This window comes from Nicotiana tabacum, chromosome 5 (genome assembly GCF_000715075.1).
Source record: "Nicotiana tabacum cultivar K326 chromosome 5, ASM71507v2, whole genome shotgun sequence".
Lineage (NCBI taxonomy): Eukaryota > Viridiplantae > Streptophyta > Magnoliopsida > Solanales > Solanaceae > Nicotiana > Nicotiana tabacum.
This window is the reverse complement of record NC_134084.1, coordinates 84,984,139-85,011,634: the sequence shown is the minus strand read 5'-3', so window position 1 is coordinate 85,011,634 and position 27,496 is coordinate 84,984,139. Positions and strand designations below refer to the sequence as shown.

Below are 27,496 nucleotides of genomic sequence, written 5' to 3'. Positions count from 1 at the left end.
TTGCAAGTTGGTACGCAAGGATAGGTGAGGCACTAGGTGCCGGTCTTGCCCCCAAGTTCGGGGTGTGACAGTAGCTGACGCCTCTTTCTTCCTTTTCTTGCCCTTACCGAGCTTCGAGGTCCCTTCCTCACCATCAGGAGACGGCCGCATCAACACTCCATCCCTGAGGCCTACACAAGCGTGATACATCAAACTTACCACCATAAAAGATATTCATAAGGAGACATGGTACAAATAGCAATAAAGAGCATACCGTGGTTCTTGGCCTGCCACTGCGTTTTGGCCAAGTCGGTCCAAGAACGATCGAGATAAGAGAAAGCGGAATCCAACTGTCTAATCCATCCGGATAGGTTCTGAACTGCACTAGGGTACCAAATGGTGGCTGCATAATCAAAAGAAGATCATTTTTTGAGAAGGGGATGAAAAGGCAATGAAATATGTCCGAGGTAGGGGCACTTACGATTCATATTCCACTCTTTCGGGAATGGCATCCTATTAACCGGGATAATGTTTGAGGTCCTCACTCGGACAATCCGGTTCATCCACCCCCGATCTTTGTCCTCATTGATGCTCGAAAAGAACGGCCTCACAGATCAAGGATGAATCTTGATCAAACCTCGGAAGAGACGGAGGCTGTATAATCTGACCATGTGATTGAGGGTGAAGGTCATACCCTTGACCTGGTTGAAAAGTACCGGAGAATATGAACGATCCTCTAGAAAGACGGACAGATCTAACCGAGCGTCACTCGGTACTCATGGCAGAAATCGAGAATCACCGGATCTATCAACGGGGAAGATGGATCCGAAGAATCTGCGGGGCCTAAAGTAAATGGGTATGTATAGATGCTTAGGAAGCTAGCTTTATGGTCTACTATGCTCTCCCCAAAATTGGGGATTTCTACTAATGCTACCTCCCCTCATCGACAGTCTTTCTTCACTCTGTTCGTATCGTTACCACGCTGATGTACCGAGACACGTGCTCACATCAGCCTAGTGTAGCAGAGGGATTTTCGATGGAAAAATCGGATATAGTATCGAACTTGGTAGGGGTACATTGCTCGATAGTTGGGGGTACTTTTGGTTTGCCCTTCGACGGGCGTGATGAGGAGGCGGTGCCCTCCTTCTAAGGTACCATTCTAGAGGTTCTGGCCATGACTATAAAAAAGAAGGGTTTCTGGAAAGGAAAGTGAAGAAACAAGCACAGGGAGAAGAATGCAGAAAATGGTGAATTTAGCTATAAAATCTTGAAGGTGTTGTAAAGTATGAATGACAAAACGGTTGAGGTATTTATAGAAGCCACATGGGCAGCATTTGGGAAGTGGAAAGGTTGAACCAATAGTGGTTCATGGGCTTCTCGTAATGTTGATAGCGACCCATGCGCAGTCTTTGAGTCATGGCGTTTAATGCTCTAATAGGCTGACGTAATGGGGGTAGTATCGAAGAGGTAAGAACTCAAGACCGTTTCTTATTATTTTCATTCTAAGATACGCGAGGACTATCTGTATGCGGTAAAAATCAGAGGGTCCGATTTTATAGTCATTATGACGCTTCGTAGGCACGTCTCCAAAGGCTCGAGACAATGGTCGAGGTTCAACCCTGAGAGGTTATCAACGTTTGATCTCGGGGCAGTGTAGATCGGTAGTTATGATGGAAAAATGGGAAGTTCTCAAGGCACGTGGTTAAAGTTGACCAAGGCTATTAGACTAGTTTAAGCCCGTACTATGGCATTAAATGGTTGTACCAGCCAAATATATTTGTAATAAATGTATTTGTACTATGTTGGGATTCCCCTTCATATATAAAGGGGGCCCTTGTCCTTTTGTAAGAGACAACACACAACATTCAATATAAGAACAAGAACATTCTCTGCTCTCTAACTTAAACACATTCTCCCTTGATTCTATTACTTACATTTATTACTTGCATTTATTGTATTTCATCAATTGTTCTTCATTTATTACTCATTATTGATCATAAAGAGACTTCATAAAAGCTCTCAAAATTGTTAGTCATTCATCGGCTGTCCACAACTTAGCATCTAGCTCGACCTCGAGGCCCCGTATAACCTGGTTCGAGGCCTTGATTTTCAATCACTCGGTTTGCTTAAACATACTGCTTTTACATTCTTATCTCATTTTTTAGTCTCACACTTAGTATCTACTGCCTAACAACTAGCATACAAATAAATCACGTATTTTTAGAACCACAAAATCAATTTTAATTGTAATTACCATTTTCAAGGTAAACAATATTATCAACATACTTTTCAATTTTGAAGCTCACTAAGACTTGTCTAGTTATTTTAAGTTCACCACATTCATTAAGCCATTAGAGTTTATAAGAACATGTATGTATTTGAGTCTTCAAGTTCAACTTGTCAACCATAGAAGCACTAGCAATATTAGCACAACTTCCACCATCAATAATCAAAGAACACACTTGATCTTTAATCTTACACCTTCCATGGAACAAACTTTCTCTTTGGTTCAAATCTTCCATTACTTGTGCAATCAATACTCTCCTAATAACATACAAAGATAAATTAGGAGTGTCATATTCTATTTCATCATCACATTCGACCTCCTCTTCTTCATATGATTCTCTACTTTCTTCCCTTTTATAAGCTTCTCCCACAAGGATTATGGTTCTTCTACTAGGACATTCACTCATTTTATGACCATATCCTTGACATTTGTAGCACCTCTATGAGTTAGAATTTTGAAAATAAGGTTTAGATGTTACCTCCCATCTTAGCCCCTAACTTTGGTTTTCCTTTGTCATTTTGCCGCTTGGAGTCAACTTTTGGCTTGTTGTCATTTGAAAGAGATTGCCAAGTTGTCTTGCTTTTGCTCCGAGGAGTGTTGTAACTTTTGGATTTGCTCTCTATGAGTTGTCTCTCTTTTTGGAGTTTATTTTCAACCTTGATGGCCCCTTGTAGTGCCTCATATATAGTACAAAATTTGTGCAAAGTCAATTGGCTAGAGATTTCATGCTTAAGCCTCGGCAAAAATATAGAAATCATAAGTCTTCCATTATCATCGAGATTGGCTCTAACTCGTCTTCCATTATCATGGAGATTGGCTCTAACCCTAGTGGTCTCCAACTCTTCAAAGTAAGCCTCCACGTTCTTGTATCCTTGTTTCGTGTTGTAAAATTTGGTAAGCAAGTCATTCACATACTCTTCGGGCACAAATCTTGCTCTTATAACCACCCTAAGAAACCCCAAGATTCAATGCAATGTCTCCATTCCTATTTCTATCTAATTTCTTTTTCTCCCACCAAAAAGAAGCATAACCAATAAGTTTAGAAATGGCATGCTTGAACTTCTTTGCAACGGATACATTGTTAATCTCAAACATCCTTTCCATTTGTATTTTCCATTTTAAAAATTCCCCGGGATCACTACTTCCCATGAAAGTAGGAAGTGAAGTCTTGATGTTGTTAAGACCCCGGTCTTCTTTATCTTTGTTCAACCAAAAATAAGATTTTCGGTCAAAGCTTGTTTTTATAAGAACTCGGGTTACTGATAATCAAATAGAAATAAGAATAATTGATGTAAATAATAGCTGAATAGAAAGCAAAGAAAATCAGTATATTCCAATAGTATTTCGTGTCCTTACAAATGTTCATTCCTCACCTTTTATAGCTATTTCTAAGTAATACGTTTCTCTCCTTCCATAATGGAGTCATTATGGGTAATTAATGACATTTAATGTAACGTTATAATTGACAATCGTAACTGTTTCGGTATAGATTCTATAACGTTTTCCGTAATTAATGCTCATTAATTATCAATAATATGTATCTATACTCTTTTGCTATTTAGGTTCATTCTCCCGATGCTTCTTCAAATTATCAAGAGGTTCGAGCACCCATTCCTTCTGGTTTTCTTGGATCTTTGCCTGTGCCTGTTAAAGCTCATGCCTCTTTAACTATTCTTCGTCAACTATCATTCTTTTGTTGATCCACGTGTCATGACACATCAACACATAATTAACTCGATGTAATAACTTGATTTTTCCCAATACAGATAGTCCTCCCACTTGCCATTTATTCATCAATAGAATATTTGGGAAGTGGATCTCATTAAAGCGGGAATTTTTGCCGCCATTATATCTTCTCTGGAACTGACGCTTCATATGTCACTTCCATTTAATGCTCGTGACATGTGGCATCTTCCGATTGGATCTGCAACTCTTCAGCGTCTTTTAGGGCTTTTTTGCGGCTTCATCAATTACGAAGTGACAGTTTCCATCATTACACCTTTTCCTTTGACAGTTGCTTCTGAGTATAAATATAGCCTGTCTTTGTCTTTTTCATAAAAAGTTACTTATCTTGAAATATTCATTTTTATTTTCTTCTTCCTCGTACAGTCATGTCTTCTTCAAACCCTAATCCTCGAAGAGTCCCCATTGTTGACGAACTTCCTCTTTCTCCTGTTAGAAGTAGAAGAGGGGGAAGATTGCGTAGTTTAAGGTCTTCATCTAGACGGGGTGCTTCTTTACCTCCAGTGAGTTCTAACCCTTCTTCTAGAACTAGGGGTTCTTATTCACATAGATCTTCTTCTAGAGGTAAAGATTCTAGTGAACCAGTTCATGAGCCTTTAGTAGATGAGATTGTCCCTTCTGAACTATCTTTTTACACTGATAGAGAATCGATCAGAAACCAAGTTTCTTCTATGTCTTCTTTAGATCGTGCCGACTTTTACCCTTCTCAAATTACTGAAGGTTTAATCTCTGTTGTTCGTAGGGATTGCCATTGGAGACCTTACTTCCCTATCATAATTCCTAATGCAAACCAAAAAATTACATCTTACATGACCGGATTTTCTTTTGTGTATACATATCCCTTTACACTGAATTTCAAACCCCCCATTGATCCTGTTATCATTGAGTTCTGTCATTTTTTCAACGTTTGTCTAGGATAGATTGGCCTAGGGTTGTTGCTTGTTTAAGGCACTTAACAAGGTTGGCTAATTTGCCTTTTACTTTTTTCCATTTGATCCATCTCTACTCCCCTAAGCTTTTCCGACATGGGATCTTCACTTTAGTGGCGAGAAATAAGAGAGTGCTAGTTAGCCTTGAGGATGATAAGGACCGTGGCTGGTATGCCAGATTTGTTGTTGCCCCTACTGTTGGTTTAGTAGGTGAAGAAAATGTACCATTCCCCGAAAAGTGGAATTTTGCACATAAGTTTTACTTTTGCATTTTCCCTTTTTTTTTTTATTTTGAAAGGATTTATTTTACCCGTAGTTGTTTAACTTTCTCTCTCTCTCTCTCTCTCTCTCTCTTTTAGCAACCATGGGAACTGTTGATGAGATTCCCAATTTTCGTAATTGGGTAGAGAAGTTACTGACTGTTGCTCCGATGGAAGGTAGATCTTGGAAAAATCTTTCACACATATTTGGTTGGAAGGTTAAAACTCATGGTAAATGCTTTACCCCCCTCCTTTTCATATTTTCATTCATCTTTTCCTTAGAAATTATTTGACCCTTCTTTTTATCAGGGTTTCCTATACGTTGTGTAAATGCTGAAGTAGTTGCGGCTTCCAAAGTTTCTTTGGAAAGAGCTTAAGATATAATCTTGAGTTCTTCATCGAAAAGGAAGGCTGATGCAACCTAAGATTCTGAGGAGTAACAGGATGGAAGCTCCTTGGTTAACAGGCCACGGGCCAGAAGACGCGTCTTTTCAGATGATGAAGCAAATCCACCCCATTCTGTTCCCATAACCTAGCCTGTTAAAGCCACTTTGGTGAGATCTGATGATGATACTCCTACGGCAGCTCGTGACTTTGATTATAAGCTTTTCTCTCGTGGGTTTGGTAGTGAGAATTTGGATTTAGTTTTTGATGAAGTACCCCTTGCTTCCTTTACCATGCCTGTCCCTCTGGTGTGTTCTTTGCCAGTAGTTACCGCTACTGTTTCTTCTCCGCCCCAAGCTGTTATGACTTCTTCTACAGTTCCCACTACTACCGTTCCTCGTACTAAAATTGGTTCTTCTAGTGGAAGTAGAGCGATGAAGCAGATTACCATTGAGGTCCCTGCCGATGGTAATCTTTTGAAAAAGTCAGGTCAGGCTGACGTATGGTTGAAACCTTTGATCGGTCCAGTCGAAAAGTTCAAGCTTGAGAGTCACAGCTCTTTGACTTGGATGAATGATATAGTGCAATCGTCACTGAAGGTATTTGATCCTGTTTACACTTTATTCCATTCTCTTCTCTTTATATTAAGGTTCTAACCCCTTTCTTTTTTCTTTTTTTAGATCAATCTTATTGGCACAGAGATGATGAAGAGGGTTTCTCATACGGAGCAGTTAATGCTTGATTATCAAATTGAACCAGACAATTGGAAAGAACAATAAGAAAGTCTGCAACTTAAGATGGAAGTTCTAGAAGAGAGCAAGTGTACCTTAGAGCAGCAGCTAAGAGTCATGGCATCGGAGCTAGCAGTTGAGAAGGCTTATTCCAATCAGGCTGGCAAGGATAAAAATCTCCTTGAGACATCTTTTTCCGAGCAACTCTCCAAGGCCAGTGAAGAGATTAGAGGATTGAGGGCTTTACTGAACGAAAAAGAAGTTTATGCAGGTGAACTTGTTCAGACCTAGACCTAGACCCAAGAGGATCTTCGTGTATCTTCCGATAAGGTTAGATTCTTAGAAAGTTCACTTGCCCCTTTGCAATCCTTTTATGATGCTTCTTTGGCCGAGAAGGAAGAACTCAAAAATGAGATTGACCAATAGGAGAAGGATTATGAAGCTCTCGAGGACAAAACTGCTATTGAAGTAAATTGGGTTATCTTAAATACATGCCATGATACCCTAGTGGAGGCTAGCCAAGAAGGTTTTAATTTGGATGTTGAGTTGGCTAAGATAAAGGAAACCATTGAGAAAACTCAGCAAGACCAAAGTTTTTCTTCTCCTATGGCTGATACTCATGAGTATATTGAAGCTAATGTAGGCGTGGTGGATGTCCCAGCTCCTTCAAATCAAATCGAGCCTGCTAATGATGCTGCTTTAGACTCTTCTTCTGCTCTCCAGTGAAAGTTTATGAAGTTCCCTTTCTTTTTTTTGGTGGAATGTGGTTTTACCCCTGGTCCCATTTGGGGGTTCAGTTTTTGGAAATGACAAGTCCCCAGACCTTTTTGGGGCATTTTGTAAAAATATGACAATCAGTTTATGACTTAGTCTTAATATTATAAAGTTTTTGTTTCAACTTAATTATCTTGAGTTTCTGTTTTACTCTTTTTGCCTTGTTTCATTATATAAATTCAAGGTTTTGCTTTTTAATTCATGGGTTTTCGTCTTACCCTTTTTGCATTTTTTTTATAAAACGCTTTACTAACTTCATGTATCTTTGAATCAGACATGAAATTATAAAAGAGGGTCATTTTATATACGATACTTAATGAAGAAGACGTATCAACTTCATAACGGTGTAAGTATACGAAAAAAGAAATAGGAACACCATGTTTCTTGAAATAACTTTGATAAAGTTTTCATTTGAGCTTTGTCATGTTTAAATAACATCTTACATGTATTTAAATATCTTCTATAACTTTTTCGTAACTGTTTTCTTTACAACAGATTTGCAAAAAAGGAAAGAAAATCCAAGGATTTTTTATAACCCATGGCTAAATACTGCCTTTAACCTAGACATCATAAGATTTTGAAATCTATATGAAGATGTTTTGATTGGCTTGTGTTATTGGCTCGTGACTTTGCTCTGAACTTGATACATTTGATGAGTAGACTTTTGGGCTTCACTTGAACTTTAATTATTTTCAGTCTTCTTTGCCTTCTTTATACATATATCATATATATATATTATATAGTCCCCCAAGTGTTTGAGCTTTGAAGTAAAATCTCGAGCACTTGATTATTCCTTCCATGCGGTCCTTTTCCTGAAAAGGAAAAACATACGGGACTCAGAGGTACGATTTTAGATGAAGACGGCTTAACCTATTTAAATTTCCATCAGAACAGTTGTAACCCTAGACCGGGAATTATGTTCTTTCCACGTGTCATTTCAGGTCGTAATTCATCATTTAGTACGGGATAGCTTTTTGCCTATCATCTAAAATTGTTAGTAAAATTTTAACAATTCAAAAATAAAAGTTATTAATGAGGGTACCTACCCGTGGGTATTTCTTTTCCTTAGAAATAGTATCTTTTCAGATGAACAACATTCCAATTTGAAGATAGAATCTTGTCATCCATTGTTTCCAGTTTGTATGCTCCTTTTCCTGCGATACCATGAATCTTATAAGGTCCTTCCCAAGTTGGACTTAACTTTCCTACATTAGCTGCCCTCGTTGATTGGAAAAATTTCTTGAGTACGAAGTCCCCAATCTTAAAGTATCTGAGACGAGCTTTCCGGTTATAGTATCGTTCCATAACTTGTTTTTGCGCTGCCATCCTTATTAATGCAGCTTCCCTCCTTTCTTCAAGTAAATCCAGGTTTACTCGCATCTCTTCTTCATTTGATTCCTCAGTTGCTTGTGTATATCTCGTGCTTGGTTCCCCTATCTCGACTGGAATTAAGGCTTCAGCTCCGTATACAAGTGAGAATGGTGTTTCCCCCGTACTTGTTTTTGTGGTTGTTCGATAAGCCTATAAGACTCCAGGTAACACCTCTGGCCAATTGCCTTTAGATTCCTCCAATCTTTTCTTCAAGTAGTTGATAATGACTTTATTCATTGATTCAGCTTGCACATTACCCACTGGATGGTAAGGCGTTGAAGTAATCCTTTTAATTTGCTAACTCTGAAAAAATTCTGTGATTTGTGTGCCTATAAATTGCGGGCCACTATCACATACGATTTCCTTTGGTACACCAAATCGGCATATGATGTTTCGCCAAATGAAATCTCTGACCTCTTTTTCTCGTACCTGTTTAAGAGCTCCTGTTTCTACCCACTTAGTAAAGTAATCAGTGAGTACTAACAGAAATCTTACATTGCCTTTGGCTTGGGGTAGTGGACCCACGATATTCATCTCCCATTTCATAAAAAGGCCACGGTGCAATAACTGGATGTAATAATTCAGCAGGTTGATGCATGTTGTTACCGTATCTTTTGCACTTGTCACATTTAGCTACAAAATTTTCCGCGTCTTCTTCCATTTTTGGCCAATAATAGCCGGCTCTAATCATGGTTTTTACTAAAGATCTTCCTCCTGCGTGATTTCCACAATGTCCCTCGTGTATTTCTCCCATCACATACTCTGTTTGAGAAGGCCTGGGGCATCTTGCTAGAGGACCACAGAACATTTTACGATAAAGATTGTCTTGCTTTAAACAATATCGAACAACTTTTTTGCAAGTGCTTGAGCATTTTTCTTATCTTCAGGTAAAATTCCATATTGCAAAAAATTGACAATCTCATTCCTCCAATCCCAAATTAGGTTATTGAAATTTACGTCGTTTTTGTCTTGATCAAGTACGAAATGAAATAAATGAATCACAGAAGCATTTTCGTCATTCGTTACTTCTGCAGCAGATGCAAGATTAGCTAGGGCATCATCCTCTGCATTTCCTCTCTTGGTATCTGCACGACTTTCCAAGTTTGAAACTGCCTGACCAAATCACATGCCTTTACCAGTTACTACTGCATTCTTGCCTCTCTGGCTATATAAGTCCCCAGTATTTGGTTAACTACGAGCTGTGAATTGCTTTTGATTACGACTTGTTCTATACCAAGCTCTCGTGCTAGTTCTAAATATGCAATCACAACTTCATATTCTGCCTCATTGTTAGTTATAGGGCGATATTTTATGGTTTGTCATATTGTTTCTTCCGTGGGTGGTACCAAAATAATACCTAAACCTGCCCCTTTCACATTCGATGAACCATCAGTGAATAAGGTCCAAGTTCCTGGATTAGACTCGTTAAATACCTGTAGTTCTTTTCTGCTTCTAGTTGTATCCCTTGACTAAAATCGGCCACGAAATCTACTAAAACCTGTAACTTTATTGCAGTTCTGGGTTGATATGTAATGTCATATTCACTTAGTTCTATGGCCAACATGGCTAATCTATATGATAACTCTTGTTTATGCAATATATTATGCAAGGGATATGCGGTTACTACAGAGATGGGATGGCATTGAAAATAAGGTCTTAACTTCCTAGATGCCATGATTAATGCTAGTACAAGCTTTTCTAGATGAGGATACCGAGTTTCAGCATCTAATAATGACTTGCTCATATAATAAATTGGAGACTGTTTACCTTGGTCTTCTCGAACTAACATAACACTTACCGCTACTTCTGAAACAGTAAGGTAGATGAGTAGTTTCTCCCCATATTTTGATTTCACAAACAACGGTGGATTTGACAAATATACTTTCAAATTTTTAAGCGCCTGTTGACATTCTTCAGACCATTCAAATTGATCCTGCTTTTTTAGGGCTAAAAAGAACCTGAAGCATTTTTTTGATGATTTTGAAATCAATCTTCCCAAAGCTTCTATTCTCACTGTCAGTCTCTATACCTCTTTTTTACTTGTCAGTGTATCTGGGATTTCCTCAATAGCTTTAATCTGCGCAGGATTTACTTCAATGCCATGGTTAGAAATAAGAAATCCCAAGAACTTACCTGACAAAACTCCAAATGCACATTTCTCAGGGTTTAACTTCATGTTAAATTTACGAAGAATCTTAAATGTATCAGACAAGTGTTGGATATAATCCCCTGCTTGTTGTGACTTGACCAACATATCATCTATATAAACCTCCATGGTTTTCCCTAAATGTTCTTGAAACATTTTGGTCACCAACCTTTGATATGTGGCTCCAGTGTTCTTGAGACCAAATGGCATTACTTTGTAACAGTAAGTCCCCCTGTCAATTATAATTGAAGTTTTTTCCTCATCTATGGGATCTATTTTTATTTGATTATACCCTGAATATGCATCTAAAAAACTTAACAATTCATGTCCTACAGTGGCATCAATTAGTTGATCTATATGCGGTAATGGAAAAGAATCTTTAGGACAAGTTTTGTTTAAGTTAGTATAATCTACACAAACTCGCCACTTATCATTCTTTTTAGGTACTACTACAGTATTAGCTAACCAATTTGGATATTTTACCTCGCGTATGGACCCAATTTTTAAAAGTTTTTGTACCTCATCTTGAATCACCTAATTTTTTAAAGATCCTTGCTTTCTTTTCTTTTGTTTAACAGATGGGTATGATGGATCGTCATTTAACTTGTGGGTCATCACTTCCGGAGGTATTCCTGTCATATCAGAATGGGACCAGGAAAAATAATCCATGTTAGTTTTCAAAAATTCAGTCAACTTATTTTCATTTCTTGGCTTAGGTTGGCCCCAATATAGACTTTCCTTTCAGGACAAGGTGCAAATATACTACAGCTTCCAATTCCTCAATCATTGTTTTGATGTTTTCATTTTCCTCTGGCTCTTGGATGGTATCGGGTCTCGAGTCTACATCTGTTCGCCCGTGCTCAATTGAGGCTTGTGTTGCAGCATCCTCAACTGGATTCTGTGATTGCTATTTCTCTTTATTTTTTGCCCTTGAATCTGCTACGGAATTAATGCTCCTAGACGCTTGCTGGTTACCATGGATTTGCCGTATTCCCCATTGTGAATGGAATTTAATAACTTGATGTAGGGTAAATGGAACAACATCCATTTCGTGAATTCATGGTCTACCGAGAATCATATTGTAAGCCACGTCCATCTCTACCACCTGAAATTTTGTGTCTTTGACAACTCCTTCTGCGTACGTGGTGAGTATTATCTCCCTTTTTGTTACGACGCTCGAGTTGTCAAAACCAGATAAGGTGTATGCCTTGGGTATTAGCTTATCTTCAACTTGCATTTCATTTACCACTCTTAGCAGAATGATATTCACGGAGCTACTTGGATCAATTAAAACTCGTTTCACATTAGTGTCATGTACAAGTAAAGATATTAACAATGCGTCATTGTGCGGGGTTAGCACGCCGTCTGCATCTGCATCATCAAATATAATACTTTCTTCTTCCAAAACCTTTCGAACTCGCTTCCCGTGTGTGACTGTAATTTTTGAAACCTTTTTGGCTGCTGTATATGTTACGCCATTAATTTCTTCTCCTCTGCTTATGACATTAACTGTCCTCTTTGGTGAAAGGGGTTTAAGGGGCTCCTGCTTGTTCTTCATATACGTTTGCTTACCCTTTTCACTGAACAATTCGGTTAGATACCTTACTTTAACAAATGTTCAACTTCACCTTGCAGCAAGCTGCAATCCGCTGTTTTGTGACCATGATCGTTATGAAACTCGTACCAAAAATTAGGATTTCGTCTATTCGGGTTTGATCTCATTTCCTTTGGCCATTGTACCTTATCTCCCATGCTTCTTAATACTGCTACTAACTCTGATGTGCTAACATTAAAATTGTAACCGCCAATTTTCGCCTTCGAGCCTTTATCATCATCTCGCGTCTCTCGTGCATTTCGCTTTTTTCCGAACCTTGATGATGAACCTAACTCTCTATCTCTTAATCTATGATCGTACCTTGAGTTATCCTGCTTTGAATGTGAATCTCTTCATGCTGGTCCCATGTAGGGCTCGTACCTATTTTTACCGGACCTTTTTTCAGTTTCGGCACGTCTAGAACTTACCCTCTCCTCTTTTCGAGACTGAGTGATGGTATCTTCTTCTATCCGCAGCTTCGTGTTGTATCTATTGTAAACATCATTCCAAGTTGTTGCTGGAAATTCACGTAGATTTTCCTTGAGTTGTCTTATGGCTTCTGAACTTTTCTCATTTAGATTATTGGCAAACGCCATAGCTGCCCAGTTATCAGGTACGCGCGTCAACATCATCCTCTCACACTGGAATCTGTCTATAAATTCTCTGAGCAACTCCGAATCTCTTTGCTTTATTTTGAAAATATCCTTCATTCTTTTTTTGACTTTTTGAGCTCCCGAGTGTACTTTGATAAATGAATCTGCAAGCTCAGCAAAAGAATCTATAGAATTTTCGGGTAAAAAAGAGTACCATATTAATCCTCCCTTAATGAGTATTTCTCCGAAATTTTTGACCAATACTGATTCAATTTCTTGTTTGGTCAAGTCGTTGCCCTTTACAACGGTTGTGAATGCAATTACGTGGTCTCGTGAATCAGTTGTTCCATCGTATTTTGGAATATTGGGCATCTTGAATTTCATCGAAATTGGTAGAGGAGCAACACTTGGCTTCCAAGGTTGTTGTGAATATTAGTCCATATCTATTCCCTTGATTACAGGCAGTACTCCAGGTATTTACTCTATGTGGCTGCTCTTCTCCTTGAGCTATTTCTGCAAAGTCAATACTAAATTTTGTAAATCAGAATTAACTGTGTTACCTGGTTCTCCATCACGAGACTCACTAGGAGTTCCACCACTACCAGAATTAATGAGTCCAGAACGAGGGTTTTCCAAAGTGTTGTTATTTGCAGTTGGTGTTGGCGGTGCAACTGGCAACTGGTTGGTAAAAGCCTGGAGAGATTGTTAACCTGTTGAGCAATTAATTTTTTAAGAGCTTTATCGATAGCTTGATCATTTGCAAGTCTGTCATTTTCATTCGATTCAGATCTGTTAGTAGTCCTCTCTCGTGACTGTCGCTGAGAATGTTGTGGCAAAGGAGGTGGGGTTCTGTCATCTTATTCGTTCAGTTGATGTTGTGGATCTTCTTGGAGTGGTAAATTGTGTTGGTTATTATCGTTGACATTCAACATTATTATTTTTGATAAAAGAGTCGATTTGGAAAGCAGATGATTATCAGATTTCCGGTAACAGAACCAATTTGTTTAACCAAAAATAAGATTTCCGGTCAAAGCTTGTTTTTAGAAGAACTCGGGTTACTGATAATCAAATAGAAATAAGAATAATTGATGTAAATAATAGATGGATAAAAAGCAAAGTAAATCAGTATATTCCAGTAGTATTTCTTGTCCTTACAAATGTTCATTCCTCACCTTTTATAGCTATTTCTAAGTACTATGTTTCTCTCCTTCCATAATGGCATTATTATGGACAATTAATGACATTCAATGTAATGTTATAATTGATAATCGTAACTCTTTCGGTACAGATTCTATAACGTTTTCCATAATTAATGCTCATTAATTATCAATAATATGAATCTATACTCTTTTGCTATTTAGGTTCATTCTCCCGATGCTTCTTCTGATTATCAAGAGGTTCGGGCACCCATTCCTTCTGGTTTTCTTGGATCTTTGCCCGTGCTTGTTAAATCTAGTGCCTCTTCAACTATTCTTCGCCAACTGTCATTCCTTTGTTGATCCACGTGTCATGACATATCAGTACATAATTAACTCGATGTAATAACTTGATTTTTCCAAATACAATCTTCCCACCATCTACCAATGTTCTTCATTTCTACCATAACCATAATCATAAATATCATCCAAGTTTCTACCTTGATATGCCCTACCATGCCTTCCACCTCTCCCTCTAAAGCCACCTTGTCCATTCCTCCTTGGTTGGATGCTAACCGATTCATCATATTGCTCATCATAGTCCAAACCATCATCAAAGTCATTTTGAGGTTGTTGTTGTTGCTCAACTCTTGCTTATCTAGTTTGTGGTTGATTGATTAGCCTTGCAATGTATGGTGTGGTTAGAGTGGAACTAGTTTATTGTGTTGCACTAGTTCCCACTCCTTGGTTAGGATTAGGTGACAAGCGTTGCCATTGATTAAGAAGGTTGTCTGAGACTTGACCACTTGTTTCATGTTATCAACTTTCAAAATCAAAGCTTTTAAAGCATCCAAAATAGTCTCATCGGAGACTCCCTCCCTTGGAGTTGTAGTATCTCCAATATTCAAAGACAACCTGCGAGCAAAGATAATAAGTTAAAAGTAAAAGGACCTCTCTGTTTCACTTCCTTAATATATCTCCCAAAGATTGCACTCAAATTTTATCACTTTTGTGCACTCGACTTTTAGGCACATACTCTAAGAATCTCACCGCTCAAGTCTTTTTTCACTCTTGGATACATATCCAAAGTTGATATTAAACTCAATTAAGGCACTTCCGAGTGGTTCTTCCAACTTCCAGGCGAGAATGAAGTTTATGTAACTCAACAAAGAAGCTAAAATAACTAACAGACAATGAAAACAAGAAATTAACAACGAAACTAAAGAGAAAAAACACAAACAAAATTAGCACGAAATAAAATAAAGTACACAAAAACTTGTTTATCACTAAGTATGAACTAATACTTAGGTAAACTAGCTAGAATATACTTTAAAAAGGAAAAATAAATTGAAAAATGCTATATTTGAAATTGGATAGAAAAGTGATTACCGACGCAAGGTGGTCACTGGTGCAAAATGGACAAATTTGGGCTATTTCAGCAAAAAACGAAATTCCAGCATTCTTCCTCAAGTTCTTCATTTTTTAATCTCAAATCCAATCAAAAACACCTCAAATCTTCACCAAACCTCACCAAATTTGAGATACAAGTTCCCATAACTCCACGAACAAGCCTCAAACAACAATTTCTTCAAACAAACATGAATCAATGAAACCTATTTTCAAGTTTCTTCTTCCAAGCTTCAATACTTAACAATGACTACCATGATTTGGAGCCATATTTCACCTTTCAGCTAGGAAACAACAATATATAGCTCAAGGAACAATATGAAGCATCCTCAAGTATCAAATAACCTCCAACAAATCAATTCAAATTTTTTAATATGAAATCAGTGCAATAAATAAGGAATTTATAGAAACACATTCTTAGCCTATGCTCTGATACCATGATGATGCGAACGCGGAAGCAAAAAGAACAAGAGCACAAATAAAAAGCGAGAAAGATAGAATTTAGCAAAAAACTAATTAGGAAAATTGAAGAACACTTGAAATCAAACACAAATACCCTTCAACTTAACTCCTAATCAACCCTAAACTATAAGATAATCCTCAAGGGGAGGAATCCCCATAAAAGTCATCTTAAAAGTGTTTAATTAACAAAGGAATTCATCCATAACACTCAATAAAGGAGTTCGTAATCTCAGTATCAAAATGAGATAAGTCTAAAATGAGAGCCTTAAGGGCTATTTATAGTAGGGAGCTAAATATTACAAGTATAGACACCAAATATAATGTAGTATTTAATTATTGGCAAAATTATACATATAGCTGCTCCGTTATGAAAGTAATTAGAATCCAAATTGCTCGATGGCTATATAGATTGTATCACCGCCGAATTCACATATTTTATACATTGCATAACATTTTTGAATTTGCATTCTTGGTGTTGGGTAGCTACATGCCACATCATTCCATCTATCTCCTTGTTCGAAAAACTTGGAGTTGAAATTGCTTTTCAAATGCCTAAGACATAACCGATAATATGCATTCGGCTCATGCAGCTGGACGTACTTTTCAAAACTTCGAAGAATTCCAGGAGCCCGATCTGATATGTATGCAACTCCCGTGTGACCTTTTTACAACATTCACTCCAAGATATGACAAGAACCACGATCAAGCATCTTTTGACTCCTTATCAATAATTACAAATGCTAATGGGAGTATCTGCCCATTTGCATCTGCAGTCACAAAAATTAACATCTTTAAGTCGTACTTTCCATAAATGTGAGTGCCATCAATCGATATAACAGGTATGTATCTTAAATCCTTTAATACAAGGTTTAAATGCCCAAAAACATATTTAAAAATATTTGTCTCCGCTGTTGACTGATCTGCATGTACCCATTCCACCACATTTCCTGGATTAAAATGCTTGAGTGCATTCATATATATAGGAAGCTATGCAAGTGACTCATTAAAGTCACCGTATATTATCTCGAATGCACGATTATGATCGAGCCAAGCTTTTTTGTATGACGGAGTGTGTGAAACTGCAACCTTGACTGTAGTTTGCACCTCTTTAAGCTTGAACTAAGGATTGTTCCTAACATAAGGTAACAACAAAGAAGCAATAATGTTAATATCCAAGTTATAATGATCCTCTGGGATTACACCCATCAGACAGGTGTGCTTGCCATAGTATTTTCCAATTGTCCATAAATTGGTTTGAGTTTTCCTTCCTCTGAGCATCCACTTGCATCCGAATTCCCACCTCCTGCAATGAATAGTCCAATAATTCTTTTTTGCTTCTCATACCTTAAACATCCTATTTGCCTGCAAACTCCATAATTTCACATCTGTTTTCAGTCTCTCTTTGGTGGGGAGCAACATTCTAGACTCAAGAGCAGTTGCATTATCATCCATCCAAATTTTGCAACGAACACCCTCTGAATCACGAGTAGATGCAAACACCTCTGGACGCCCCTGAGTATCATATAAAAATGGAACGTTCTCCCTATGAAATGGTTGTGTCTGTTGTACATCATCGACTTACGGTTGGCTATCATCGTCAATATCTTGATCAAAACCATATTCGTCAACCTTATCTGACTCATATGCGTCGTTCTAGGCATCACTGTTAGAGTCATCACCCCCTTCGTCGACATGAGCATTGGCTTCAACACAAGCCAGTATATCTGAAAATATTGAAATATGTTAGATTTTATTATTCTCAAATGTGTTGGTTACATTAATGGTTCCCGCACCATCTCTAAAACTATGATAATGATAATTTTTAATGGAAAACAATGTGCCAAAACTAGTACAACCATGACCGTAGCTACTAGGTGTTCGTTCAATTTCTGGTGCTGTACTTTATGATAGCAACCTTGTAAAATTATGAAATTTTGAATAACTACCTAGTGGATCAGTACATGGTACATAAGCTTCGGATGAAGGCTCATTAAGATTAAAAGATGGCACATTAGAAAGCAGAGATGACTCGTGAAAAATATTTGTGGACTCAACAACATCCAATAATTTAGTTTTAATAAACATCTCAAGCACATCAAAATTCATCATATGCTTTAATCTGTCAGGTGCCCTCAAAAAATCTTGTAATGACTCATTATCAACAATATGAATTTCTTTATATCGATTAATACCTTGTGTGGTCTGACATGGCCACCTACCGGAGAAACAAGCGTTACCTCGTTAGGGTTGGTTTTCATCCTAATATGCAAGTTCCTAACTAGCCACTCATACTCAACATTTAGCGAAAGTTTTACAATGGCACGAGTACCATAATTATATCTAACTGTGTCGGTTTCATAAATTATCTCACCGCCCTAGTACACCGCAATCCTTACACGCTGATCAATTGACATTTTAAAACCTACATAAAGTAGCAATTATAATTAATAAATAATACTAATATTTGGCAATTAGATTACAAATTACGAAATAATACTAATCTTTTAACAATCTCCGGTGCATTCAAACACATTATATACATCTTAAAATAACATCGGTTATATACAAAATCCAAATGCATGTATTTCTTTTTTCCTAACAAAAGGCGCATTCAATACGCAAACCTTCCACTTTTCATAGAAGGCGCAACTTGACAGTGAGTCTTCCGTAAAGTTGTAATGTTAGACATTTGTCATATCAATGTGAGACGGTTGAATGTAATTTCAACTGACGGTGCATCACCCCATTGAGCCTTCTGAGTAAATAAAAAATATAAGGAAGGCGCGTCCATTAATAACATCTTCATTTTAAAATTTACACTGAAGGTGCAATTACTCAGCGCGCCATCTTCTCAAATTACACTTAACGGTACGTCAGTTTTGGGGGCATTAATATTACAAGAAGATGGCTTACTAGTGTGACGCACCTGCACTATTAATGAAAAAAAAATCTGACAAACCTATTAATTGAAGTGGCGCTCCATTCCTCAACATTTTAGTCCAGCATTCTACACCAACTTACCTGCAAGGATACAACACATGGCACCACTAACCCGCCCTCAGGGCTCCCGTGCATTCAACATCGGTATTGAGCACAATAGCCCATAAAATTATAACCTTTTTAGGGTGTGTTTGGTATAACGAAAAATATTTTTCGTGGAAAATATTTTCCAAGAAAATGTTTTCATGAAAAACAAGTTGTAATCTTATTCATTTTTCGGTGTTTGGTACGCAAATTAAGGAAAATAACTTCTCAAGAGTATTCATAAATAATTTTGATACAATAAACATGAAGTCATAAACTTTGGAACCAACAACCTTCCGAACCCACAAATTTCATAAATTTTCGAACCGATAAACTTTCAAAACCATAAATTTTATAATTTCTAAACTCATAAACTTCTAAACACATAAACTTCTGAACTCATAACTTAAAACAGAAATTTAAAATTACAAAAAAAGGAAAAAAAAACCTTTTTTTTGTGCGAGGTGGGGGTGGGTTTGGGTGGTGCAGTAAAACGAAAAAACAAAAATTGAAAATTACAAAAAAAACTTTTTTTTTGTGCGGGGTGGGGGTGGGGTGGAGGGGGGCAGCTGGGGAGTGGGTGGTGCATAAAAATAAAAAAAACAGAAATTTGATATTATCAAAAAAGTAAAAAAAAAAATTGTGGGGGAGGGGGGAGCAAGGTGGGTGGCGACGAAAAAAAACTAAAATTTGAAGAAAAAAAAAAGAAGTTTTTTTTGAGAAAGGGGTTGGGTGGGTGAGTGTGGGGGTGTGGAGTGGGTTGGTGAGCGTGGGGAAGGTTGAAAAAGAGTTTTTGAAAATGTTTTCTCTTCTCTTGATAAGGAAAATATTTTTCTCTAATCCGAGGAAAATGAATTCGTCATGAAAATATTTTGCAAAATATTTAAGCCAACAAAACATAAGAAAATTGAAAAATATTTTCCTTCAATACCAAACGCACCCTTAATATGCTTCAGTTTAGATTTGAGTTATGCGCATATTTTAGAGTCTGTTTTGTACATAATCCAAGTTGGAGTAATTTGGTTTGAGAATCAAACAAATTACACAATTAATAACAAACAAATAATTAAAACGTGTTTTGAGTTAGCTGTAGGTTATAGTAATCCATTATTTAGTCTAAGTTGACGCAACCTAATATAAATTCAAGCAAGCTTTGAACGGGTTATGATTAGGTTGTACTCGTTACTTTAACATGTCTTGATTCAACTCATCCAATTTATTTGACACCTTTTTATTATGGGCTGATATCAGTAGTGAATCTAAGTGTTTTGACATGGCTCAATTGAATCCCATTTATCGAAAAATTAGGATAAGATTGTTGGTCCAATTAAGTTTTATTTCAGAACAATTAACAGGGCATAGTTGTCAGCAGTATTCTTAAAACATAGTATCTATTTAAGTTTTCATAATTAACTTTCAAGCCCTTGACAAGCAGTCAAAGATCTAACCATAGAGCCGTCAAAATAGGCTTGGCCCGTGAGGCCAGTCCAACCCAGCCGCTATTTGGGTAGGGCTGCTGGGTTTGAATTTTTTTAGTCCATTTAAAAGTGAGGCTTATAAGCCAGGTCCAAGTCAGCCGCTGGCCCTTGAGACTTGATCGAGGCTGGGCCTGGGTCGGCCCATGGGCCAAAAATTAATTAAATTCAAATTTAAATATTTAAAAAAATAAAAACTAAAAAAATGTTAACTATAATCCCCATTTTCCAAACTTAGATTGCTAATTTATCATTTCATATCAACTAGAATTTATATTTTTGATATGCATGTAGTATGACACGATTATTTTTTCTTTTGCTTAATTAACAACGAACTATGAAAGTTTTAAGTGGCCAATAATAAATTTTTTTAAAAGAAAATATTACTTTAAGTGGCCAATGATCAGTTTGGTTACTTTAATATATTATTAATTATTAAATTGCTCTTCAGTATAGTAAAATGTCAAGTTTTAATACGCAAAGAAAATTGACAACACTAGCAAATTTCATGAATTTTAAAATTTTACGGACTATAATGATGAAATTAACAAATAATGTTAAACCTTAACATATAAACTCATTGAAGCAATTCATGAACCTAAGGAAAGTGAAAGAAAAGTACAAAAAAAATATTCATGTATCGTTAAAAAAATAAGAGTTAGAGATAACGAGAATTTGCATTTCAATTACGAGATTCCTTGTCAAATATCAAGATTCTTGTACATTCTAAATAAACAGAAGTCGTTCATATAATTAAAAGATTATGTCACGATAAAATATTTAAAGATTTGAAGAAATATTTTTTTCTAAAAAAATTGAAGAGTTGGCCCGCCCTAGCCCGCGGCCCTCTTAGGGCTTGGCTGGCTTGGCCATTTTAAGGCTCATATAGATGGAGGGCCGGCCCGCCCTAGCCCACCAAATCTAAAAGCTCACGAGGCTTGAGCTGGGCTAGCCCGTTTTGACAGCTCTATCTAACTAGCTCCAAAAGAAGGAAAAAGGAAATACGTACGAAATATATATAAATTAAATTATACTAGTAAATTCCTAAGCTTAACACTATGATTGAGCCCGTTTGGACATAAGAAATTTTTTCCCTTTTTTCGAAAAATCTTTACTTTTTTCGAAATCAGCGTTTGTTAAAAAAAAATTCAATTTTCACTTGAAGATGCATTTTGAAATTTTTCGAAAATTTGAAAAACTTCCAAAAGCTGTTTTTTAAAATTTTCACTCGGATCACTCACAAAACTTCAAAAACAATCCAAAATTATATTTATGTCCAAACAGAACTCTAATTTTCAAATACCATTTTCAGTTTGGATTTTTTTTTCATTTTTGTTTTTGGAAATTTTGCAATTCTTAAGTCCAAACGCCCACTAAATTTAATTGGCCCGTCTCTCTCGGAAAGAGGAGGTCGATACGTATGGAAAAAGGAATGGCAAAACGGTAAAATAGAAGTTCGGTAAGGGCAGGTGAAGAAAAGAAAGCTTGGGCCACACTCCAAACTCCCAAAAGCATTCCGTTTCAAATTAATTTATCAGTCCAAAACCATAATCAAATAAAGTTATTCTGTTAATGAAATTACAATTAAATAAAAGGGGACGAAAAATCATTTTCCGCAGTTTTACAATTCAATCTTCCTCTTTCTCTTTCTTCTCTCTTTTTAGGCCTCTCTCTCTCTAATCTTTCTCAATTTCTTCCTCTTTTCTTCACCTCTCGACTTCTCGATTTATCGCTTCGATTAAGGTATACTTTTTTTGCTTTTTGATTATTTTTGGTTTTTCTTTCTCCCATAATAATTGATTTTAATTTTATGTTCTTCTCTTGTTATTTCTATAATAATAATAATAATAATAATAATTGTTTTTTAATCGGGTGATTCTAGGCCTTTTTTTTCCTGGGCTTCGAATTTGAAACTGAAGATCGGGTTAAGTTTTCGACTTTTATTGATTTTTTGTTGGCTTTTCTTCAATTTTCCCTTTTTTGTTTAAAATTAAGCATGTGTTCTAGCGTTTATGCGTTAAAAGAGGTTTTTTTTTTTTTTTTTGTGAACTACTTTGTTAGATTTGGATTATTATGGTTCTTTTTTTCCCAATGTTATGGCGTCGTGTCATAAGTTTAAAGTTTTGATTTTTAGGATATTGCTTTACAACCCATGTGGAATAATGCTGATTTCTTGCTTCTTAGTTGAGAATTTACCATATCTGTTTTTATGTGAAGTATTGCTGCTATCTGAATCATCTAAATAACATGTGCTGCTGTGCATAAGCAGTTGAGTTCTGTGCTGAGTTGGGGTTTTATATGTTCACTTTTTTTTCCCCTTTCATTAATCATCAATGATGCCTCGTCCCAATTCCCAAACTAGTTGGCTTCAACTATATGAATCATCTGTATTCTTTGTGGGCAGTGGCAGAGCCACAGCCAAGGAATGGGTTCAATTGAATCCCCTTGTAGTGGCAAAGTTAGTTCAAAGTTTGTTTTAAGGCACAAGTTCCGGTCTTTTGAATCCCCTTGTTAAAATATCATTGTCTAACAAAAGCATGACTATTTATATCCTAACCATCAACCTACCTCTTCCGTTATCCTAAGTTCACATAGATGGAGTTGTTTATCATTCATCGTGTTAAATGTTGGAGCGGAAATATTGAAACATTAATATGTGCACTTAGCTTTTGCACTTAGCTTTTTCTACTGTTTCTTTGATCTTTGTCAGAAGTGAATGTCTTTTGTGTTATACTTTTTAAAGGTCTTTTTTGCATCATTTTGTTGAATTGTGCTTTGCTAAGCTTTCAGTTTCTTAGTAAGGAATTCTAGTTGGATAAACTTGATCTTTTTGTGTTTCTTTGCTAGTGTAATAGTTGATGATCTTTCAATAACTACCATTCACTTCGAGGTGATTGTATGCTGAGCCAGTTTTTTCCACGATGAGAAATATTAAGCAGTTTAATGACATAAAGGAGTGCCGTGATCTTGGATAACTATTCATGCAAACAACAGTTGTCTCGGCATCTCTGAGATCTATCTGTGCATTCAGTTGACAAATTTCTTGAATTCATGCTATATGCAATAATAGATTAGCAACAGAAGGATATTTAGACTGTTTTGTATTTGTCTAGATAATTGAGTTTACTAATCATGCTCCTTTTGGTGGAAACCCTTGAATAGTTGAAATTCCATGTTGATGGACCATATTAAGTTATATGACAATGATTGAAGTGCAAGCTTTTGCTTACCACCATGGTTGCAGCTATGTCTTCCTGTCGGTCTTTTACCACTTCTGTTTTGGTGACAGCTAGTGTTTGGTTTTTTTCTTGAAGGAGTTAGTGTTTGCTGAACTTGTATTGTTAAAAAAGAAACATAAGAATAAGTTGCCCGTCTTTCTACGCTATTCTAATTGGCTACAAGAAGAATTCTTAAGCAACACATATTCTTTTTAATGTATGACGATTTGCTGTTACCATTTACAAGAATGGGCTGGCTATGTTAGCAAGTCAGCAGTTAGCTGAGCAAGGATGGAGCCTTGGATATCTCTGCTAGATTGGGCAGCTTAAGTATCCAGTTTGCTTGTCAGAAGTAGTTTCACCTGGATTCACATAATTCTATTTTGTAAGGAACTCAAATTTTGGTTGATTTACAATGTAATCACAATTTTGAACTCCTATGTTCTTGCAAAGTCTAAATAAGGGTTGGTTAAGTTAATTTGAAGTTTGCAGGCAACCATATCTCAGAAAGTTGAGGTATATGTGAGAAAGATGTCTTGTAATGAATGTAGTTTTTGCCATCTAGTTAAGTTACATCTACTTATGGATCTTGTAGCGGTATAGCAATTTGTTTTCCAGTTAAGTTTTTTTGTGTGATTGTGCTTAACATCTTTGAGAGGATATGAAGAAAAGAGAGCTGGAGTTTTCACCATTTGCCTCTAATGTCATAATTAATTGTCTAGGTTACTGAACTAAACCCCCTATAGTGTTGACTGAGAACCAACCAAAAGGCATTCATGTTGATGACTAATTCTAGTTATTGTTGGTTGTTTGAATGTTTCCTCTTTTTTTGATTGGATGTAATATTTCGGATTGCCGGCCCTGTCTGATAATCTCAGTGTTCCTTAGTTGAGGGATTTGCTTGTTCTTTTTGCTGCAATGATGGAAATTGTATATAATGAGCTTGTGGTGCAAGTGGCAGGTTAACTGCAGAAAATGGAATCTTCCAAAGAGACAGGCTGCCAAGCTCCAGAAGGCCCCATCCTTTGCATCAACAACTGTGGATTCTTTGGTAGTGCGGCCACCATGAATATGTGCTCCAAGTGTCACAAGGACATGGTACTGAAGCAGGAACAGGCTAAATTTGCAGCTACATCAATCGAAAACATTGTAAATGGAAGCTCAAGCAGTAATGACAAAGAGCCTATTGTCACTGGTGCGATCAATGTGCAACCGGGATCAGCAGAATTAAAGGTTATCTCTACAGAAGCATCTTCAGATTTATCCTCAGGTCAGAGTTCAGAGGTGAAGCCAAAAGTTGGCCCAACTAGGTGCACTACTTGCCACAAGCGTGTGGGTTTAACAGGTTTCAATTGCAAGTGTGGAAATCTTTTCTGTGCAGCTCATCGTTATTCAGACAAGCACGGGTGCCCATTTGATTATAAGAATGCTGGTCGGGATGCTATTGCTAAAGCAAATCCTGTTGTTGTAGCAGAAAAGCTAAACAAGATCTAGGAAGCCTCTATTGAATGTTATATGAACTGAAGTATGATGTTCTTGCTTTAAAATCTGTTGGTCTTTGGCCTTTGGCCTTTTGTCATATAAGGTGTCCCTTAGATGTCAATGGTATAAGATATCCCTGTTCAGAAAATGGTATAAGTGATGAAAGTAGGGCGCAATCATTATATCTCCAGTTTGTAAGTTGTTATTTTTGCTGGCTTGGTGGATATCTTCATGGACCTTGTAGTCCTTGTTCTTTCTCATCTTTATGTTCTGATTGATATGCTGTGCAGAATGACTATCCACTCAAAAGGGGTAAAAAGGGAAAAAACAAAAAAGTCAAGTGGGGCTCATGTTTGTGTATCCTTTAATCAATTTGCTTATGTGTTATCTGATGTTTGTGATCAATTTACTTATGTGTTATCTGAGGAGTATTTGTTATTATCAACTCAAAATATGTTGAGTGCTGTCACTTATAATTTCTCTTTGGAGAAAGTGGGTTTGGTTTTGGGGATGTGGAAACCTTGTCCTTGGTGAGCTTTGTGCTAAAGTGAAGGAAGGACCCCTATTTGAAGATTCTTCATTTTGATGTTGCTGCCTAGCTCTCTTGTTTGGAGGGATTTGATCTTCAGGTCCTAGGAACGAACAACATTTAGGTAAACCTTTCATGGATAGAGACAAACAGGTGAAGTATCATTAAGGTAGAGCTGTCATGGATAAATAAAAACCGATACCTGATGTATTTCATTCTCTTGAATGGCTTATATGATACTATGTATTTACTGTATGTGTCAAAATCTATCTCTACAATACTTGAGTCAAAGTGGCATTAGTGAAACATTCCCAAGCCGTCACGTGTCGAAGTTATTTAAGAAACAACGAAGGCCGTGGTCGAAGAGTCAGCAAGGGCTTAAGTTGAGGAGCCATTAATGATCGAGACCGAGTTTGAATATCCTTGACAGAGTTATAACGGTTAGTTTCAAGATAAGACATTAAAGAGAATATTCTAGTGGATATTATCTGCACTTGTACTATTAGGGTTTCTAGGAACATGTTAGAGACACAATGACAGGGGATCTGAGAAATTCACTTGTAAAATATACTTTGACTTTATAGAGAGAATCTGGTCTCATCACAAACACACAAAAATAACTTTTTACTGAGATTTTTGCCTACACTTTTCTGCTGGATTCGAGAATATCTTGGACTCAAAGGCTTATCCATCATTCTTGATTGTCAGAAAGAATATTCATTGATTTCATCCTTTCTCGGGTGACTCTTTTACATTTATTTACATAAATATCATTATTGCTATTTAATGCTGCATTACTTCTGTTTGGGTTTTTAAATATTGATTATTGTATATCGTCATAGTTTTTTGGAATAGATTTATGTGCTATTTATCACACTACTGAGAATCTCGTCTTTGGGACATTATTATTAACTAAGATCAACCCTTATTTGTATAAATTGAACTAGTTGAACCAAGATCTATTTTTTTGGTCAAACAATTTGGCGCCATCTGTGGGGATTTCTTAGTTAATTTTTTAGTTTCCTTTAGATCTACAGCTAACCAAGTCACTAACCTCACAAACCCCAAGATCTTTTTCTTTCGTTGTACGTACAAAAACCTACATGATAACCTCATGAATGCTATCATCGAGAGTTGTGAAACCCTAGGCGAAGACGTGATGCCCACTGCCTTCCCTGGGCGCGAGAGATGTCCTCCCCCTATTGTAGCATAACAAAACCCAACGGAAAAGGAGCTTCCATGTCCACAAAATAAGGGACACCACCAGTTGTGAAGAAGCTCCTCAGAGCATGGCTAACCGATACGCTGGTGAGCATGCTCAACAGGCCCACTCCAGGCACGATTACAGAAACCCTAAGAGCATACACTATACAACGAACAAACGAACAATGCAACCGGTCAAACCCTCAAACAACAGGAATGACTCACAATATTACTAACATTGCAGGTGACAACGCCATCGCTGCCGTTCTAAAGAGGATAGAGGAAATGGAGAATGAAAATAAAGCACTCTGAGACCAGATGAAAGAACACCAAGAACGAGTCGACAAGATACCTGCCGCCCCTAAGTTTCTGCCAAAAAGGGACACCGGCAGGTTCGTAGAGCAGCCATACAATGACGAAGCAGCCCCACATGCCATACCAAAGACCTTCAAAATGCCACCCTACCTCAGGATATACGGTAGAACCACCGACCTTGAAGATCATGTGACCCATTACATCACCGCCGTGAAAGGCAACGACCTCGCCAAGGAACAAGTGTCCTCTATTTAGCTAAATAAGTTTGGCGAGACCCTCATGGGAGGGGCACTAACATGGTACTCATATTTACCAGCCCGTTCCATAGAAACTTTTGAGGAAATGGCCGACAAGTTCGTAACCGCACATGCTAGAGCCAAGAAAGATGAAGCGAGAGTAAACTACATATTCGCTATCAAGCAATCCTTGGGAGAGGGAATGAGGGACTTCCTCG

The 27,496-nt window shown here is 37.1% G+C and overlaps 2 protein-coding genes across 4 annotated transcripts in view; both read left to right on the top strand.

Moving 5' to 3' along the window:
• LOC107790587 (uncharacterized) overlaps positions 1 to 7,216 on the top strand; it is a 32,912-nt gene extending 25,696 nt beyond the window's left edge. The window contains exons 6-8 of one of the 2 annotated variants that reach the window (XM_075253732.1): positions 5,298 to 5,429; positions 5,508 to 6,181; positions 6,263 to 7,216. In XM_075253732.1, the coding sequence (XP_075109833.1) occupies positions 5,876 to 6,181; positions 6,263 to 6,361 (405 nt within the window). In that variant the 5' untranslated portion in view covers positions 5,298 to 5,429; positions 5,508 to 5,875 and the 3' untranslated portion in view covers positions 6,362 to 7,216. Of the gene's footprint in view, positions 1 to 5,297; positions 6,182 to 6,262 lie in introns of both variants that reach the window. The other variant, XM_075253731.1, reaches the window with a different exon arrangement.
• A 14,636-nt stretch (positions 7,217 to 21,852) lies between these two features.
• Positions 21,853 to 25,255, top strand: LOC107790585 (zinc finger A20 and AN1 domain-containing stress-associated protein 8). Of its 2 annotated transcripts, XM_016612537.2 has the most exons (3): positions 21,897 to 22,038; positions 23,761 to 23,898; positions 24,475 to 25,255. In XM_016612537.2, exon 3 carries the CDS (start codon positions 24,489 to 24,491, stop codon positions 25,005 to 25,007), a length of 519 nt encoding a protein of 172 aa, XP_016468023.1. In that variant the 5' UTR covers positions 21,897 to 22,038; positions 23,761 to 23,898; positions 24,475 to 24,488; the 3' UTR covers positions 25,008 to 25,255. The 2 variants fall into 2 exon arrangements, with proteins under 2 accessions (XP_016468022.1, XP_016468023.1); XM_016612536.2 differs by lacking the exon at positions 23,761 to 23,898 and having other exon boundaries at positions 21,853 to 22,038.
• Positions 25,256 to 27,496: the final 2,241 nt, after the last annotated feature.